This window comes from Ambystoma mexicanum, chromosome 6q, assembly GCF_040938575.1.
Source record: "Ambystoma mexicanum isolate Mex_15411 chromosome 6q, UKY_AmexF1_1, whole genome shotgun sequence".
Taxonomy (NCBI): domain Eukaryota; kingdom Metazoa; phylum Chordata; class Amphibia; order Caudata; family Ambystomatidae; genus Ambystoma; species Ambystoma mexicanum.
Window position 1 is genome coordinate 766,638,497 of NC_090937.1, and position 19,075 is coordinate 766,657,571.

Sequence of the window (19,075 nt, forward strand, 5' to 3'; positions counted from 1 at the left end):
CTCGTACTATCACTCTCCCCATCATCTCCATATAATGGCCTGTAATAGTCTGCAAATTCTTGGTTAACTTCCTCTTGAGTATCAACCGTACTACCATCCTCCCTTATTATTGTTCTAATTATGGTTATGGGGGTTTCACTTTTATATAGCCAAGATCCTTCCTGGTTTATCCCCTCCTGCATGTTGTCTCTCTACGTATTTTTTGTAATTAAGATTGCACAGTCTATCCCAGTGCCCAGCACATTTCTGTTGCAGACCGAGTATCAGTTCAATGTCTTCCTTGGTATTCTTTTCTCCTCTCAATGCCTTTTCCAATTCTACCTCTGTTTCCCGTAGGTCGGCCAGGATCCTTCCATTTAATCCTTTAGATTTTTCTATAGCTGCCCCTCTCACCACAACTTTGAAGGCTTCCCACAATGTACCCGCCGAGTCACACTGCCAGTATTTGTCTCAAAGTAGTTAATCTCCTCCCTTATATCCTCCCTAAAGGCGGGGTCTCTCAGCGCCTCTGCTCTGAGGCGCCATGTTGGAATCCTTGCTCTCGGGGGTCGATATTGCCATCCGAGGATCAAGGGAGAATGGTCTGAAAGGACCCTTGCTTTGTATTCTGCCTGTGCAATCTCCGTCAGCATGTCTGGTGTGACAAAGACATAGTCCAACCTTGTATGTAACTGCTGCGGGGCAGAGTAATGCGAATATTGCCTTTCATGGGAGTGTAATGTCCTCCACTCCTCTCCAAACCCGAAATCATTCAGCAGTGTCTGCAACGCTTTAGCGGCTGGAGAAGGTCTATCTATTTTCCCATCCGATCTATCAACCCTGGGGTTTAGTACGCAATTAAAGTCTCCCCCCCCAAATCACTGCGCTCCCCACACACCTGCTGAGGTTGTTACACAGTGTTCTAAAATACGCTGCTGTGTTTTGATTCGGTGTATACGTATTTACAACACTTATCTCCCTATTTTCCACCAATCCCCTCCGTATGACCATCCTCCCATCCGTCTCAGCTATAGTCTGTACCAGCTGAAACGGGACATGTGGCGCCACCGAGGTAAGTACTCCCCTAGCATAGGCCGAATACAGTGCACCCACCACAGTTCTCTTCCATTTCTTCCCAATCATTTCCATCTTATCCCACGTCAGATGAGTCCCTTGCAACAGGGCTATATCTATCTTTTGTCTGCGTAGGTATAACATAACCTTGTTCCTTTTTAAGTACCTATTGAGCCCCCTAACGTTCCAAGTAATTATTTTAAGGTCCTCCATGGCCTATTATAATCCCCCTCCTCCTACCATCAGTGCAGGTCATGTCTGAGTTTGTTCCCCCTTCGTATAGGCTTGTTTCCCAACTTAACATCCCCTTAACTAAAAACACATCAAACCCCCCCACCCCTTTCCCTCCCACCTCCCTTCCCTGCCCCAACAATGCCCTCCCCAACTGTTGCACACTCCCCAACTCTCCCACCCCCACCCCTCACCACCTCCTTGCCCAAACTTGCCCCACACCCCCAACTTCTGCCCAGCTCCATCCCTGGATCTCAGGCACACCCGCATCTAGCCCCTTTCTGGCAGTTGCCTTACTTACGGCTCAGCAGGGAGATATCGCCCTAGTGGCGGTCCTCCTATTCTGATTTTCGGGGGGTAGGTTGCATCTGTACTGTTGCTCCTTATTCGCAAATCTAGCTAATTGCACCTTTCGTCAATCTCAAAGCGTTACACAATCTATATTCCAGTCCAAAGTGTTCAAATGTCTCATATTACAATTACTCATTACCCTGCGCCCTTTCCATAATGTGCAAAACTATGAACTCACCTATCGTACCTTTCTTGCCCTTGCTTATCCTCACTGTCTGGGCCGCTGTGCGCGTCCAGCCACATCGTCGCTTCTTCCGGGGGAATAAAAAAAAAGCATTTTTTCCTTATAGAAAATCTTGAGTTTTGCAGGATACAGCAACATGTACTTGAGCCCGGCAGTGCGCAGTCTCCTCTTAATTGCCACGTAGCTGTAACGCTGTCTTTGAACCAGCATCGTGTAGTCTGGATATGCCGTGATGGTCGACGACAATCTTTCTATCGTTCCACCTTTCCTGAAGAACTCCAATAACTTTTCCCTGTCCCTATAGTTTAGTATCTTCGCTATAATTGCCCTCGGAGGGGCTCCAGGTCGCGGTTTCCTCATCAAGGCCCTGTGCGCCCGTTCGACCGCAAACCCTTGGGAGAGCAAATTTGCACCCATTTCTTGCATAATCATGTTCTCAACATAATTCGTAGGCTCTTGGCCTTCCTCCCCTTCCGGCAGGCCGACCACGCGTATGTTATTGCGTCTGGCCCTGCCTTCTGCCTCTTCTGCTCGATTCTCCAGGTTGGCCACCTGCTGCTTCAATATGTGAACCGCCTGGGCATTGGTTGTGCTAGTGTCTGTGTTGATCTTGACTGCACTTTCCAGGCCGCTGGTCCTTTCAGCTAGCGCTCTCACATCTTGCCTTAGTAGGTTGACCTCCACGCCAACCGTGTCTATTTTTGTTTCAAGTGCAGTCCTCAATTCTGCGATGGTCGTCCCCCACGAGGTCTTCAATTCCGTTATCGCCGTCAGAATCATCTGGTTCTTGCCTGGTGCCGCCGCGCCCGCGGTTGTGGCCGCACTACTTTGCGTTGGAGTGATGGGGGACTGCTGTGATTTAGCGAAAATATCCATTGTGGGCTGCTTGCCCTTGGCTTTGCTTGCTTTTACAGACATATCTAACTTGCTATTAGCTCTCTAGTTTGGTGCCCCAGCAATCGTCAGAACTGTGCCCCGTCGCAGTTCCTCTCTTGGTTGCAGGTTTTATGCGTTGTGTCTCGGCCCAGTTTCCGCGCTGTTTCACCATGCACATGGGAAGTATTCCTGGTGCGCCTCCCTGGTCTAGGGGGCGTTTTTGGTATTCCTGTCATCAAAGTGGCTCCCCGAGCCTCGGCCAATGCTCTGGCTCAGTAGGTCCTGGGTCACTCAGGACCAGTTACACTATGGCACTCCTTGCTTTTAGCCAAGGGATATCTTCCTCATATTCGCCTGCCTGTGGTGTCATCCATTAGTTAAGAGGGATCGCCCTCAATGCGTAGGCTCGTGATTCCCAGTTGCTCTGGGTGGTGCCATCCTCCTTCGTTATATGCTGGCTTGAGTGTGCCCAGGCTGCCTTTAACATGTGGCAGTGTCGTGCCAGTGTGCACTTGGGGCGGTGTCCTCACCTGTCCCCTTTTATTTTATTGTTTTAATGCCACAGTGGGGGGGCTCTCCTGCCCAGGTGTCCCCCAACCTTATATCTTTGTCCACCCCCCCAGTACATTGATTGTGTCAGGCGGCGGGGGGCAGGGCTGTCGTGCTCTCGTTCTACAGTGTTCCACCCTCGGGCCTCCTTGCTTGCCTTTGCAGGGTTTAAAGCACTGGATTGATCACTTTTTGCGGGCATGTGCGGCCCTGGGAGCTCCCCTTTCGTCCGGTCCGTCCCCTCCGACTTATGTTTCTAATTACAGCCGCCTGCCATACCGCAGTATCGCGCACGGCAGCGTACATTATATGCTGCATGGGCCTGTAGCACTGCGCATCCTGCTGCCTCCTCTGTCTCTGCAGGCGAAGGCGTCCCCGGGCTTCTTCGTCTCCCGCTGTTGCTGCCAGCTGATACCGCCAGTGAAGCTCTGCAGCCAGTGCGCCAGGGGTTCCCTTTGTTCTTTGTCCTTTCTTCTCCGGCATCTTGTCTGAGCCCATTCCGAGTCAAGCTTCCGCACTGCAGAGGTCCTATCTCTGGACCCACACGCCTGTTGCAGTTAGCTGTACGCTCATTCAGTGGGCCACAGATTCACACAGCTGCATGACCATTTTTGATAATTTATGGGCTCTTTGTCAGTCGCGCAGTGCCGGATCTCCGTCGGATGTTCAGGAGCTCTCGGTAAGAGCTGCCTACAACATGGCTTCTAAGCTACCCCCCCCCCCCATGTGATGCATGGTTCATAGCACCTGCATCACACATAAGCCTATGAGTGGCATGGACCATCCACAAACATGACAGATGCCAGCACACAGATGGCATGTAGCATAGCCATGGCAGAACTGACAAGGACACCCAGATGGGAGTGAATCACTACTGTCCCCCATCCATGTAAAATTAATTTCATCAAACAGAACATGCAAAAGTGTGTGACAAAACACAGGTGTCACACGCTGCAACAACGCCAGTGTGTTCAAATACATTGATGTGAGGCACATGGATACATCAATGGTAGGTCACTTTGACATGACACAAGTCAATTGGCATGTTGAAGGTTCAAACAGGGCTCAGAAGTGAGCGGGTGCAGTACATGTGTAGGTCCACAGCAGTCAATAAAGAGACAAAAAACGTAATTACAATGTTGTGTCATGATGGCAGTTTAAGGGCAAGTGCAGTCATCATGTGCAAAGTGTTTGCAGTGGTTAGTAGGGATACAGTGAACCCGAAACCCAAGGGCGGAGGATGGCTTGGAGGCACTACATGGGTCACATATGGCAGTAATGACTACATAGCCTGACCTGGCACTCGATCACAACACATCACCCAGGCAACATGCACATGGTCTGGACACACACGCATGGACACTCACTGGACATTGTCTCTAGATCTGGGAGGTCTCCCACGCCTTGGATCTGAGCCTCTGCGATGAACTCTCCAGCGATTGCCTCTTGTTATGTGAGTTCATACTCCTCTGGTGGTGACCCACTGCCAGTCAGCAGAGTAGAGGGGTAATTAGAAGCCAGCTTGTTTTTAGCTCAGTGTTTGAGGTCATTCCACCGCTATGAGCAATCATCAGCTGTGTGCTTCACAAATCCCAAGGAACTAATGTGGTCCACAATGCACTGCCAGTGGGCTCTACGCTGTGCAGGCGTAGTTTTGCACCCTGCTGTCACCAGCATGTCACGGCCGTGTTCCGACACGTAGCCCACAAGTGCGTCCAGTTCCACATTATTGAAACTCTGCTTCCTTGACATGCCGGAGGGCCGAGTCGTGTCTGGGGTCCCAGCCTGTTCTACAAGAGCACGCTTCTTTCTCTTGAGAGGTGGTGCTGACCCTGAGTGGCTTACGCCGCTCCGGTCTGTAGGGGCTGAAGTGCAGGTGGACTGCCACTGGAAGCAGGCAATGGCATGATGACCAAAGGTCGTCATGCCACTGCAGGCTTTGGCTGCTGGGTGCTGTTGCCAGGACCAAGCGCCACAACTGCCTTGGTGTGAGGGACCAGGACCAACATTGTCCCGGCTGGGTGACTCTCAGCCGGGGTGGTGTCAGCTGCAGCTGCCCCTGCAGCCTCCACAACCTGGCTGCTCAGGGCAGCAGATGACATTGCTGCTCCAAATCTACGTGGCCTGGTGACAGCAACTTTCACCGCCACACGTGGCTTGGACTTTGTGACTCGGAAGTCGGCTTGTGAGTCATCCCGTGCTTGTTTCGTGACCAATCCAGGCTGGGCTAGCAGGGCCTGAGCTGGGATGGTGTCAGCTGCATCTCCCTGAGCCACTGGGGGGGGGGGGGGTAGCTTTTCCTGAATGGTCCTTGACACAATGCCCTCTTGGGCCACCCTGGCCATGTCGCCCACCACTGCTACCATGGCCACCCTGGTCATCCTGGCCACGCCCCCTAACTCGGACACCTCTGGGAGGTCGACCAGCTTTGCCTCCCTTACCACTTGGTCGCCTCCCAACCATGACGCTGATGTACTTGTGCGAATGGGAGGTGCAGAAAACAATTATCCTGGGCAATTGGGGTGAAGGGGGCAGGGTACTAGATGGAATAGGTACCCCTGTGCTCCTGCAGGGCTGTCTGTCACCCCTGGGGAAAAATGACGGGTCACGCAATGCTCAGGTACCCCAAAAACAAATGTGCACATGACCCCTCGGTAGCCCATGTGCGTGGAATTAAGGTCCCGCAGTATGCTGTGGCACCCAGAAACACAAAAAATGTGTACGCTTGGAACACGCAGGCTACTATGACTTCGTGAATGGGGTACGCGACACACGGGGGCAACCACAGTGGGAATAATACGTGCGTGACTCACCGTCTGCCTGGAAAAAGTATGTGAAAAACACACGTGTGTGCACGTTGGCAACTCCCCCGCCAAAACAAGAAGTAAGCTCTGGCACTTTAAACAAGAAGTACGCACTGCAACCGTTGTGAAGTCATCACGTGTAAACCCACAAGAAGAGGAAGAATCACACGCTTGCTCTCCACAATAAGCACATGCAGCAAAATGGCGTCCTACGCGGACCTTTAAACGCTACGCGCGTCACGTCACTTACGTGCTAAGGGCCTTTCCTCGAATTACATGCTCACGTGTTGTTTTTTCACGTGCTGACTCAATCTGCATCAAGCTGGCCACGCCACAACACACAGAAGACCCTGCTCCTGCCCAGAAGGCCATTTACCTGCCCCCCAGACCCCTGAGCAGCATCCTATGAGCCATCTGCTGCTGCCAGCCTGCCTGCTGCCAACGTGCCCTGCTATTTGGTGCCTGCACAGAAGCCATTGGCAGGGATCCTGTTCCTGAGACTGCCTCTGCTGACCCAGAAGACTCCCGACTGGTGTACCATGCCTCCACAGCCCAGCCCCAGGACCCAGTTGCCCACCCACACCTGCCTCGGGGGTTGCCATGTCAGACCAAACACCATCCGGGGGCAGTGGCAACCCCCCGGCAGACAGGCAGAAGGCTGTCGCCTTCACTGCAAATGAAGTTGGCATCCTGGTGGAGCAAGTCCTGGGGCATTATGATGCCCTCTTCTCAACAACATTGCGCCTCAACACGGAAGGAAGGAGGAGGAGGATCTGGTTGAACATCGTGGATGCAATCAACGCGGAGGGGGTGGCATCCCACGACTTCAAGCACGTCCTGAAGCGCTGGGAGGACTTCAGGTCCAGGACCCACAGCAAAGCCCGGCGCCGGGAGCAGTTGACCAACATCCAGATGTGGGTCCTGGAGCGCACGCGCCCAGCGCGTCACTACCAGGTCCTCGAGTTGCAGACCCGTCTGGAGTCGAGTGGTAAGTGCCCATGTGTACTTATCCAGCGTAGTGCATGTTGAGGTGTGTCAGGTGTGTGCACCTTGGACGTATGTCTGGCATGCCCCATGTATGGATGTCTGGGTGCAGGCACATGACAGTGAACCTTGTGAGTCGGGTCAAGCGTGTGCAACGACAATGGTGTGTGTGTTGCTATGCATGATGTGCACCTGCATGTGACGACGCCCACATAATTGCATGCCTGTGTCTGTGACTGGCCATGTCGGTTTTGTGACTCATGGATGCTGATATCACCCTCATGGACATGCATGGTGTTACTGAGTGGTGAGTGTGTGACTGGGAAACACCATGGATGCATGACACATGCACATCTCGATGCGTGCATTGACTGTTGTGCCCTAGCTGTCCATGATTGCACCGTGATGGGAGGCGGACACGGACGGATGCATGACTGTGCGGTGGTGTATGTGCAAGTGTGTTGCTTGCAAGGACCCGTTTGTTGTGGAAGGTGATGATGGCTATGACATACGACAGTGCCACTCAAGTGCATTTGCTTTGTGTTTAGCAGACTTATGTTCAGTACCCTTATGCTTGTGTTCAATGTCTCCCTTTCCACAGCGGCGTGTGAAGAAGAGGGCGGTGACGGCGCTGTGGAGCAGAGCGGCGGGTATGCCTCCACCGGCCGGAGACGCAAGGCCCAGTCCCCCTCCCAGGTTATGGCATCTTCCGGGAGCGAGGGGACTGGGCCGTGTTCATGGCCGGGCCAGCCGAGGGGATGCCCAAGAGGCGGAGCTTGGAAGTGAACTCCTCAGCAGCGGTAAGGGCAGGTGAGCCCCCACTGGGGCTGTTCACAGCGGAACACGGTGCAGAGGCATCCAGGTTGGTGGTGGGTGAGGAGGAGGCCGCATCAGACCCACACATGAGGCCTGGTGGGGGTTATTCCAGTGGTTCAAGTGGTGCAGTCCAGGGGCAGGAGGCAGCACAGGTCGCCGCGAAGGGGCCTGTGCCTAATCCTGTCCCTGATACTGAGACTGCATCACCATGCACCAGCAGGGATGCCCTGTCCCAGACCCGTACGCAGGTAGGGGGGAGGTCCACGTCAACTGACACTCCTCTACCTGCGGACGTGGCAATCCGTGACAGGGTTGATCCCGTCCTAATCGGTATTGCGTTGCACACACGCTCGATTCGTGATGATGTGCGTGCTTCCTGGGGGGACCACGCACGTCACCACAAACAGGTGTGTGCCAATATGAACCGGTTAGAAGGGTTCATTGTCGGGGGTTTCCAGCATGGGTGGGCGCTCTTGGGACCCTCTCCTCCTCTTTAAACACTATGCGCCTGTCATACTCCATGCCGTCTTCCGGCCCCCATGCCACCAGGGCCCCCTGTGGATCTGCCCAAGCCACCATGGCCAGGCTGGTGGAGATCCCAACCCTGCCACAGTCGGGAGTCGGAGGTCCAGCAGAGGTGGTCACCCAGGCAACTGGACCCCTGGCCACGGAGGTTGTGCAGGCACCATCAAGCAGGGCACGTGCACAATGGCCCCGGGTGTTGCCATCTTCCCGGAGGCAGTCGTGGTGGCACAGGCAGATGTCATCAAGGCGGCAGCAGGCTCGACGTGGGAGGAGTCATGACTCAAGGCAGACTACATCACGGGGGCAGGCATCAGCCGACAAAGTGTGTCTTCCGTGTGGCAGCGGTTGGGCCAGCAGATAGGTGCAGAGCGGCAGCGGGCAGCAGAGAGGGCACGGCTCACCATGGTCAGGGCGGAGAACTCCATGCGGCGAGCCTTGAGGCAGACAGAGTTCCTCGTGGAGACTCGCAGGGAGCTGGAGGAGACCATGGCGAGACCTCAGGGACAGAGCACAGTCCTGCCTCTGGGTCGTAGACTCTGAGTTCAATGATGCCCTGGCCAAGACTTGGGAAGAACGGTGAGCCGTAGAACTAGCCCGCCGCCATTGTATATAGTTTTTTAGGCTTAGGTTTCCTTTAGTTTTATTTTTATTTTGGAGTTCATGGACATTGCTGCACTTGTTGTACGTAGTAGTATTTTTGTAGGGTTTTTAGTAGGTTTCATTTGGTTTTGGGGTCATGGAACCTAACTTTAATTATAAATAAAGCTGGAACTGTGGATTTCTTTCTTTTATGATGGAATTGTTTTCTTTTATTTACCCTTTGGATTTTTTTCTTTTGTTTCTGGACATGGACCACTTTCAGTATTTGCTTTTTTTTGGGAACTCACTTTTTATGGATTTTGCATTTCAGTTATGTTCACTTTCATTTTTTATTCCTTGGCATGGTTGCTTTTCATTTGGTTGATTTTTTATTTAATACATTTTCATCTCTTCACATATTTGTATTGTCTGCTCTCATTAGTTTGGTGCATGTGTCAGTCGTCGTTGCCTCAGTCATGTGTCGCTGGTGTGTGGCCATGTTGGTCATGACATTGGGTGCATGCATGTGTGCTTCTGTGAATGACATGCCATGGGGCCTGTCCTGGGAAGTGGGGACAATGGATGGGTGTGGAGTTGCACTGTGTGGGGGTGGGGTTGGATTTGGGTGGACATTTGCTACATGCATGTATGTTGTGGCAATGTTGGTTGGGTGGACATGAGTCGGTGCCTGCTGGCCGGTGCCCATCACTGGTGGGGGGGACATGAGTTGGGGCTCGCAGGTGCATGGTGCCATGTGGTCTGCCTGTGGGGCATGGTCAGGGGTGCTGGGGTGTCCCCTGTGTTGTGGGCTGCCTGCGGGGCATGGTCAGGGGTCATGGGCTGCCTGCGGGGCATGGTCAGAGGTGATGGGGTGTCCCCTGTGTTGTGTTAGCTGCCTGCGGGGCATGGTCAGGGGTGATGGGGTGTCCCCTGTGTTGTGGGCTGCCTGCGGGGCATGGTCAGGAGTCATGGGCTGCCTGCAGGGCATGGTCAGGGGTGTTGGGTGGTCCCCTGTGTTGTGGGCTGCCTGCAGGGCATGGGGAGGGGAGGAAGCCCACCCGGGAGGCCGTAATACACGTACCCTGCTCGCACCAGCCAAATCACATGGCAAGTGCACTCGCGTACCCAGGAATACACGTACCCCGCTCGCACCAGCGAAAACGCTTGAAAAGCGCACTCCTGTACCCCAGAATACACATACCCCGCTTGCGCCAGTGAAATCACGTGATACGCGCACTCACGTACCCCGGAATACACGTACCCCGTTCGCGCCAGCAAAATCGCATGAAAAGCGCACTCGCGCATCTGCGTGGTGAGGAGCCACATGCACCCCCTGCAGGCAGCCCACACCACATGGGACCCCCCTACACTTGTGACTATACCCCGCAGGCAGCCCACACCCCAGGGGACACCCCATCACCCCTGACCATGCCCGCAGGCAGCCCATCCCCCTGACCATGCCCCGCAGGCAGCCCACACCACAGGGGACACCCATACACTTGTGATCATGGCCAGCAGGCAGCCCACACCACAGGGGACACCCCATCACCCCTGACCATGCCCCGCCGGCAGACCATCACCCCTGACCATGCCCCGCAGGCAGCCCCCGCCGCAGGGGACTCCCTACACTTGTGACCATTTCCCGCAGGCAGCCCACACCACAGGGGACCCCATCACCCCTGACCATGCCCTGCAGGCAGATCATCACCCCTGACCATGTCCTGCAGGCAGCCCACGCCACAGGGGACTCCCCTACACTCGTGACCATGCCCCACAGGCAGCCCACACCACAGGGGACACCCCATCACCCCCTGACCATGCCCCGCTGGCAGACCATCACCCCTGACCATGCCCCGCAGGCAGCCCACGCCGCAGGGGACCCCCTACACTCGTGGCCATGACCCGCAGGCAGCCCACACCACAGGGGGGACTTTTTCCATGCGATTTGCCTGGCGCAGGCGGGGTATGCATATTGCAGGGGTGCGCAAGGAGATTTTCACACAATTTGGTTGCCCGTGCATGGTACGCGTATTCGCGGGGTTACGGTAGGCCTTTTTTATGCGATTTTGAAGGTGCGAGCGGGGTACACTTATTCAATGCGGTGTGCTGGGATATTTTCACACGTTTTTGCTGCCACGAGCGGGGTACGCGTATTCACAAAGGTGCGTTAGAAGATTTTCACCCGTTTTAGCTGCCGCGAGCGGGGTACGCATAATCAAGGGGGTGTGCGTGGATATTTTCACGCGTTTTGGCTGCCGCGAGTGGGTTACATGTAGTTTTTCACGCGATTACAGTGTAGGGGGCCTGTTAGCTGGTCCAAGGTTAGTGCCGCCCTTTGCACTGTATTGGGGATTTCTGTTTTTTTCTGGCGCAAGGGGCGTTCTTGGAGGCGTAACTGGTGCTGCTGGAAGGTCGCTGTGCCACGGCTGCAAATAGCTTGGGAAATCCATGAATACGCTGTGCACCTTAGTGCCGTTTGGCACATGCCGCTGGCGCACCCTTCCTCTCTGCGCTTGCCGCGTGCGCTACTTCTCCCTTGAATTCTATGAATTGGCCCCTGTATCACACTGAGCCTCATCATGAGTTGGGCGGTAATTGTGTCAGGATACCACCCAACCCAATTAGCTTTACCGCAACTCGGTCTTGCACAATTTTCGCCAGATCACGAGATGCGGTGGTGCTGTTAGTCACCATTTGTTATGAGTACATAGGACTCTATGGGCTTTTTTGCTGCCATTACCGCCGGAGACAATATCGCTGACGTTAATAGTGCCAAAAATGGGCGGAATGCTGGAGATTTACCTGCCGCACAGAGCTGGAGGTGAAACCTCTAGCATTCCGCCCAAACTCGGGATTGGGCAGAGCGGTAATGCACCAATATTAGCTTTATCACAGCATTTTTGCCACTCCGCCCAACGCCTGATGGGGCCCATTGTGTCTTATCTGCAGCTCTTTAAGTGATTCACTTCATAACTTATGTTAATATATCATGCTGTTATTAAAAAAAAAAAAGCCTATTGACTATAGAGTTGCTCCATATATAATAATGGTGCAATTTAGGTATTTTGCACTGCAACGTTATTTGCCACTTGGCTTACTTATGGCAATTTATTCTAAAGTCACTTCTGTTGGTGCCTACAATTATCAAAGACTAATGATGCTCTTTGCAATTACCTTTTCTGTTAAGTCACTTCTGTTGTTGAAAGGCATATGCAAAATAGGATGTTTGCATGTGTTTTGCTCCACAGAGCCTGTACAGAGCTTTATTAAATGAGTTTCCTGCAGCTGTAACGGTCTGCAGGTTTATTTTCTTATATGTTAAAATGCCATCTGCCACTAATGTTACAAAAAAAGTGGATTTGGAGGGGAGTGGTTGGTGTGAGGGTGTGAATGAGATCCCATGGAATTGCGCGCACTGCATTTGGGGGACAAGTAGCAGGAGCCCCACTATTGCAATGCGGGATACTCCGCTGCCTGGTTTTACGTATTGTTTATACAATGTTTGAAACTGTGCACACCATTTTTTTTGGGCGCATTGGGTCTGCAAGATGCCAATTTGAATATTGTAATGTTTCAGGAAGAACGAGCCGCACTAGCAAAAGAGCTTGCAGCGCTGCGGCAGCAAAAAGAACAGCTGCAGTCAGAAGTCGAGAAGTACAAAGAGTGCGACCCAGATGTGGTGGAGGAAATACGTGAGTTCTCGTTTGACGTTTAGCGCGCGCTGCTGTAGCATGTTGATGAGACAATGTGCTCGCTGTGTCTTATCAGTCCAGTGTATCTCGAGCCCGCAGATAAGCTTCAGAAACGCTCAGTCATGAGCAGAATGCACGCAATGTGTCTTGCCAAACCCTTTATAGTTTCCACTTAGGATGTGTGTTTTTTCTCCAACGAATCCGTGTAACAGCAGACGATTAGTTTAACAATAGACGACATGCAATACACATAGATACGTTCTGAGACTGTAAGCGCCCCCTCCAGATAATTGATTGATAATCAAAAGGCCCTGCTGCTTTCCAGTGGTACTAAATCCTGTAATTAGCTGCTCGGCTAATCATAGGATGGATTTAAAGAGGGATAATTGCTTTCCGCTCATCGGGCTCGCTTTCACTGTTGGCAGCGATTGAAAAGATTCAAAGCTTTCCGTTTAGCACTTGGCTGGTCCAGGTGTGGCGTTCAGCTTACCTCAAGTGCAAACCGATTCATGTGTTGGATGGCCATTTGACGGTGTTCGTCCAAGGGCTTGCTCCCCCTTCAGCTTCCCGCCCATGTACTGTAGCACGTGCACAGCTTCAGTGGTTGTTCAGAACCCCGGTGTGCTGTTAATTCTCTTCCCAGTGTGGCCCATTACAAGCCACGCTTTCCCTGTGTCTGCGGATTTCTTCATGGGGTTTTCCTGGTTCTCTAGGTCACATCTTCAGCCCTTTTTTATTTTGAATGCCAATGATGTATTTATGGTAGGTGTTTGCAGAAAAAGCAGATCGCCTGAATTGCGTGTATGGTTTTATTCGATGAAGAATTGCATTTTAATTGGTACACATAAGGTCACACTCCTATACTACTTAGTATTACTCACCAGTCGTGGCAAGATGTTAAAATTACATGAGTTTCACACTATGCACTGTAGTCAGATGCTTTAGGAGCGCCTTGGGCAAGGGTTTGGGCACACAGTGGTACCTCTTTGGTCCTAAATGCTGTTAATAAAGCAGCAGTGATTTAACTGTTCAGAGAAGGCAGGTTCATTAGTATTATGGCAATAGTGTTGCGAGCTATTTCCCACATCCTGGATGAATACCTTTTCATGTTAGCTGACAAAGATCTGTGGGTGGCCCGTCCTGCATGGCCTGATGGGATCTGGTAAGGTTCTTATAGAAAGAACTAGAACAAAGTATTGTAGAGAGTTCTGACTGACTGCGAAGATGAACCCCATAATCTCTGTACCTGCCTAGGTACTAGTACTCGTGGTAGGTGGAGTTAAGGGACGGTGCAGAAACACCAGTGGGTCATAGATTTCCCATTGAGAAATTAGGACACCCTGGGATGGAGGCATGTAGGCTGAAATTGGTCTGACTGGACAAGCCAAGTGTGGTGTTGTGTGCCCCTGATTATGTAAGCCCTACTCATGTTTGATACTGGGAAGTTGTCCTTTGCACATTTGATGACCAGTTCGCATGTGAATTGTTTTCTGTGTTACCCTAGTTTATGTGCTCCTTGCCAGTGGTCCAGTAGGTCCACTCCCTATCGTCTTAATCTAGGGTCATGGCTAGTGACTGCCCACCCCATCCGGCTACAGTGGTAAAACAAATGCACTTAACCACTATCCATCCTTTGTTTTTACTAGTAATTACACGCTTTACAGATATGTTGTGTCAGTACATTCACGGCTGAACGTTTCAAGATCTGCAGAGAACTAGCCAACCCTTCCGCAGTCCCCTCTTCCCCTTCGCACTGGCCACTCACTTCGCCACCAAAACTCAGGACATCCTGAACTCCCTTGTTACTCACCCTCCCAGCCCATCAAACACCCCCATGCCTACCCTGGCCCCCTCACCCTCCTCCGTTCTCCCTCTCCTCCTCCTCTTCTGTCACACCTGAAGAAGTTACAAGAGTTGTCCGCTCCATGAAAGTCTCTTCTAAACAGGTTTCCCCTTGCTCATCCATAACCACCAAGGACAACATTGGCTCTCTTGCCCCTGCACTCACTGATTCCTGCAATCCCTGTTTTCCCACTGGATCCTTTCCTCCCTTCCTAAAGCACTCCTGTTGAAGTAGACACGGTATGTCAGAGGTCTGGGGATTGCTACGAGCTCACCCGTTCACCTCCCAAGGGCCCAACAACCATTACCCAGAACAAACGTAGGACTCGGCCAAGGGCAAGTTAGAACTGTCGTTTATTACAAAAACCAACGGGTATCATACAGGACCTTCACAAATCTCCAGATTCTCCAACTCTAAAAGATGAGTCTCCCCGTTTTAATGCAGAATTGCGTCAGCACCTGGGCCTTCCCCCAAAAACCTACTATCACTCACATTTATTGGGTGCTCGGCGTGGTAGTCCTATAGATGACTGTTGGTAAGGCTATTTAGCTGTTTATTCTTTTGGGAAAACGCTCATTGCAATTTATTCGTGCACTTTATTTTAACTGTATGCATGTGCTTCCCGCTCCCCAAAAATCCTAATTGTGTTATTTTTATACGCTTGCTACAATATTGCCGTGGAGTGTAGTCTTTCTTCTTACGCTCCAGACCTAATCAGTCTGATATCTATTGCCGCGCATCTTGCGGTCACGTTGCCCTCACCGCCGACACTTACGTGTCGCCCTTTCCGGCAGCGCAGCGGACGGGCGAACCGGGCACGTCTGTTAAGGCAAGCCCATCTGGTTTCCGGGAGGGTTGCTGGGTCAGGCTCCCTCTGCTCTAAATGGTGAGGCTGTTCCCAACCTTTCTGCTCTGGGCAGAAAGGAACAGCTTATTTCCCCGACCCCGTCCGACACTTGCTGGCCTTCTGGCTTCTCACATAAATTAGAAGCCACTATTATTGGGCCAGTACTTAATTCTTATACATTGAACTGTCTGTTATGTAATGCCAGGTCCTTGGTGGCCCACGCTGCAGCCTGTTTCGATCTGTTATCCGATTTTAAACCTGACTGTTTATTGGTGAGTGAAACTTGGCTTTCTGAGTCCTCTGGACCAGCCGTGGTAGCAATGCTCCCTGATGGTTATAACATCCTGAGAGCTGATCTTGTGGCTAGTCACCCAGGGGGTGGTGTGGCCTTTATTTTCAAATACAGACTTGCATCTACTGTGATTCCTTTTGTCTGTTCACTGAAAGATTGAGGCACCTTTTGTTCGGATGGTTCTCTCTGCGTCCAGGACTGTGTATATATTGTTTTTTTGTTTATTATTTGAAATGCGCGCCAGACCTGGAGGTATCAGGGCGCAGAGGTTACAGGAGGTTCACAGCTTAAATTGCAAAGCAAAAATACATGTTACAAGGAAGTTCAAAGCTCCTCTATTAGTGGCGTATCGCCCTCCAGGCTCAGATTCTACCTTTATGGATATGTTTGCTGATCTAGTAACTTCACTACAGCTTCAATACACGAACCTGATTGTCGCTTGCGATTTTAATTACAGGTGTAATGACCCTTCTGATAATGCAGCTACCAAGTTTATTTCTGTCATGGGCGATCTTTCGCTGGTGCAGCTTGTTACTGAGCCGCCACATATCCTTGGCAATCGTCTGGTTCTCCAGCATGGGTTCTGGCATGGATTCACATGCTCATGAATATTCCCGTCGTCAGGCTGGGAATCCTCGGTAAAGAAAAAATCAGTTTCAGTTTCGTTTCTGAACGGTCTTTCTACTAATAACCAATCACTGGTCTCTGGGTCATACTGCCCCCAGCCAATGACTGCCCTCTACCTAAGCCCCTCCTCTGGCAGCCATCTTCAGATTTTTACAGCACGCTCAAGTGTTGGGAGTCCTTGTGCTATAGCTCTCGAGCTTTTACTGCGTATTGCGCTTTTTCAAAGAGTTTACTCTCATTTCTTCGGTCAGTTCGAACCTCAAGCTCGACCGATTCTTCTTTCGATCAACGGGGAACCGTTTCGAAATTTTTCTACGGCCCCCAAGGGCATATTGTCATAGAATTACACTTCTTGGAGGATTCCGGAAGATCTTTGAAGCCTACCCCGTTGGACATGGCCCAGGACAAAGGAGATTTAATGCCTACTGGATCCAAACTGTTCAGGAACTGCCCAGGATGTGGACTGCAGAACGTCTTTAAGGAGGACGAGCACTCTCAGTGCCTCTACTGCCTACATGCCGACAAGTCGCATGTGGAGGAGGACTGTGTTCTGCAAGAACATGTCCGCCCGGACCATGAAGGACCGTCGTAAACGTCTCGCTGACCGGCTGGAGGCGAAGACCCCAGCAGCAGGTGAGAAGACGAAGTCCAAGCGGTCTTCTAAGACCTTTGAGGGCACTCCGGCGACGGGGGCCCAACCAAAGGCAAAGCACTGTGAGTCTGCGGGCCCCAGGAGTGCCGAGGGTTCGGGCTCCTTGGCTGCCAGGCAGGGCGCAATGTCACCGACGCCATCATCCATGAGCCAACGCTCTGGCTCGGTGAAAAGGAAGTCAGAGAACCCGGGTAAGCTTTGGGAGAAGCCCCAGTCGATCCCGATGGAGAAAGCCAAGGGGGTGCGAGGCGGTGACCCTCCCCCTAAGGTGAAGGCCTCAGACGCGCCCAAGGTCGTGAAGGCCCTGATTCACCCGGTGAAGGCCTCGATTGAAGGAGTCGTGGCGGCACTGTGGAGACGACTTCCGGGCCTAGAGTTTCCCTGCCACCCCGGAGGGAATCATCTTTCCAACCTATCGTGAAGACACCCGTGAAAATCCGGGACGAGAAAGGGGGGGCATGGTAGCCCTAACGGACACAGCTACCACCTCTGAGGATGAGCTGGCTGGCGTCAAAGCAATCCTGGACAAGAAGTTCGAGGCCTACGGGAGTGTTAAGGATTTCTGAACTCTGACCAGGAGGGGCAGAGGTTCAGAAGGCCAACCTAGTTTCTTGGAACAGGGTTACCTCTGGACAAGCCAGACCAATCAGGGTAGCTATGGCAGGCGGTCAAGACTAAGTCTCAGGAGGGGTGAGAGTGACTGAAGGACCTCATTGAGCACACAGAGCAAGGACACTTAGAAATTACTCCAGACAGGTGTTAAATTAAAAATAGAGACACATTTATTACAAGGCCTTTGTAACATAGACCATAGCAAAGAATCACAGTAACACTAAGTAAACCAATACATCACACTCAATACAATATATATACAAGACCAGGGCGGTCTAAAGGGGTGACTGCACGAAATATGTCGACAACCTAGATGGGAAGGAAACAGGCAGTGCAGTTAATCTTTAGGCCCAGTTCAACATCAGTTATTCACCTAAGAGGCAGTCCAAGCCCTAAGAAGAGGGGAGCCTTGTGCTCAATAGTACATGTACTGCAAATGCACACGGTTGTTCCAATGAGCAAAACAGGGTCTCTTCAGGGGTCTCTAGCAGTTCGGCAAGGTGGATGAGGCGATGAAGAATAAGTTCCCCCCTATTCACGGAGGACCTCCACTTGAAGGCGGAAGCAGGAGAGTTCGGGATGGAGTGGCTATTGCGCAATAGCAGTGGACAGGAGAGGGGCCACTTGTGCGTAAAAATGGGCTCTTGCGCTAGAGGCCACCGGTTGGGCTATGGATTACTCACCGGTCCCTGATGCAAGGAGACCCAAACTTCGGCAGGTCAGCCCAATTCGCTTGCAGGTTCGAGTGCGGCAAAAAGGACATCTCGGCACCTTTTAGTTCTTGAGATCCAGCGATGATTCCCAAACAGGACAGTGGCAATTTCTCTGCTCCAGGTGGATGAATCGCCCCAGTTTCAATGCAGCAGGCTTCAGGGGCAAGATGGTCACAAATGCAGCGGACTTGCAAAGGACGTTGTTGCAGCAGGGCAACACAGTAACTGCGTTTACTCTGGTCCGGGCGCACTCGTCTCACTTCAGACCTGGGAATGCGAAGTGTACCAAATTCAGTGTGAGGGTGCTGTGGACACAGAGCTAGCAGTATACCAAGTTTCGAGGGCCTCCTCGAAATGATGGCAGAGACAGAGCAAAGGTCCTGCGTAAGCTGGTCAGCCCACTGGTTGGCCCAGGGACACTTCCGAGAAAGCTTACTTGCAGGTTGTGGTGAAGGTGCTGAGAATAGTTGGTCCACTATTCCAATGGGTCGAAGCGTCTTCGCTGACCTTCTAGGACAACCAGATGCAGAAGGGTCCCACGGGACGACAGCGGGCTCAGGGTGCCAAACCTTCCAGCAGTTCCTCGACTCAGCTTCGTAGTTGCAGGATACTTGGATCCTATCCTTTGTTCAGTGAGAACTCAGGAGATCGACCTGGTAGTGGTGTTTCCAGCCTCCTCTCATCCAAAGTTCTTTTTGCACCAAAACGGAGAGGACCCAATGGGAGATCTGCTCACAAACACACACTCCATACGTGGACCAATCACAGACCACGGTGGTCTCAGGCATTCAGGACACTCCAGACTCTCCGGCACCCAGGATGTGTATTGAGACCAGACATCCCAG

General features: G+C 52.1%; 1 protein-coding gene across 2 annotated transcripts in view; it reads left to right on the forward strand.

Annotated features, from left to right (window-relative positions):
• Window positions 1-19,075, forward strand: part of MND1 (meiotic nuclear divisions 1) — a 1,036,840-nt gene that overhangs the window by 883,721 nt on the left and 134,044 nt on the right. For both annotated transcript variants that reach the window (XM_069631298.1, XM_069631299.1), the window contains one exon: window positions 12,530-12,644. In XM_069631298.1, the coding sequence (XP_069487399.1) occupies window positions 12,530-12,644 (115 nt within the window). The remainder of the gene's footprint in view (window positions 1-12,529; window positions 12,645-19,075) is intronic.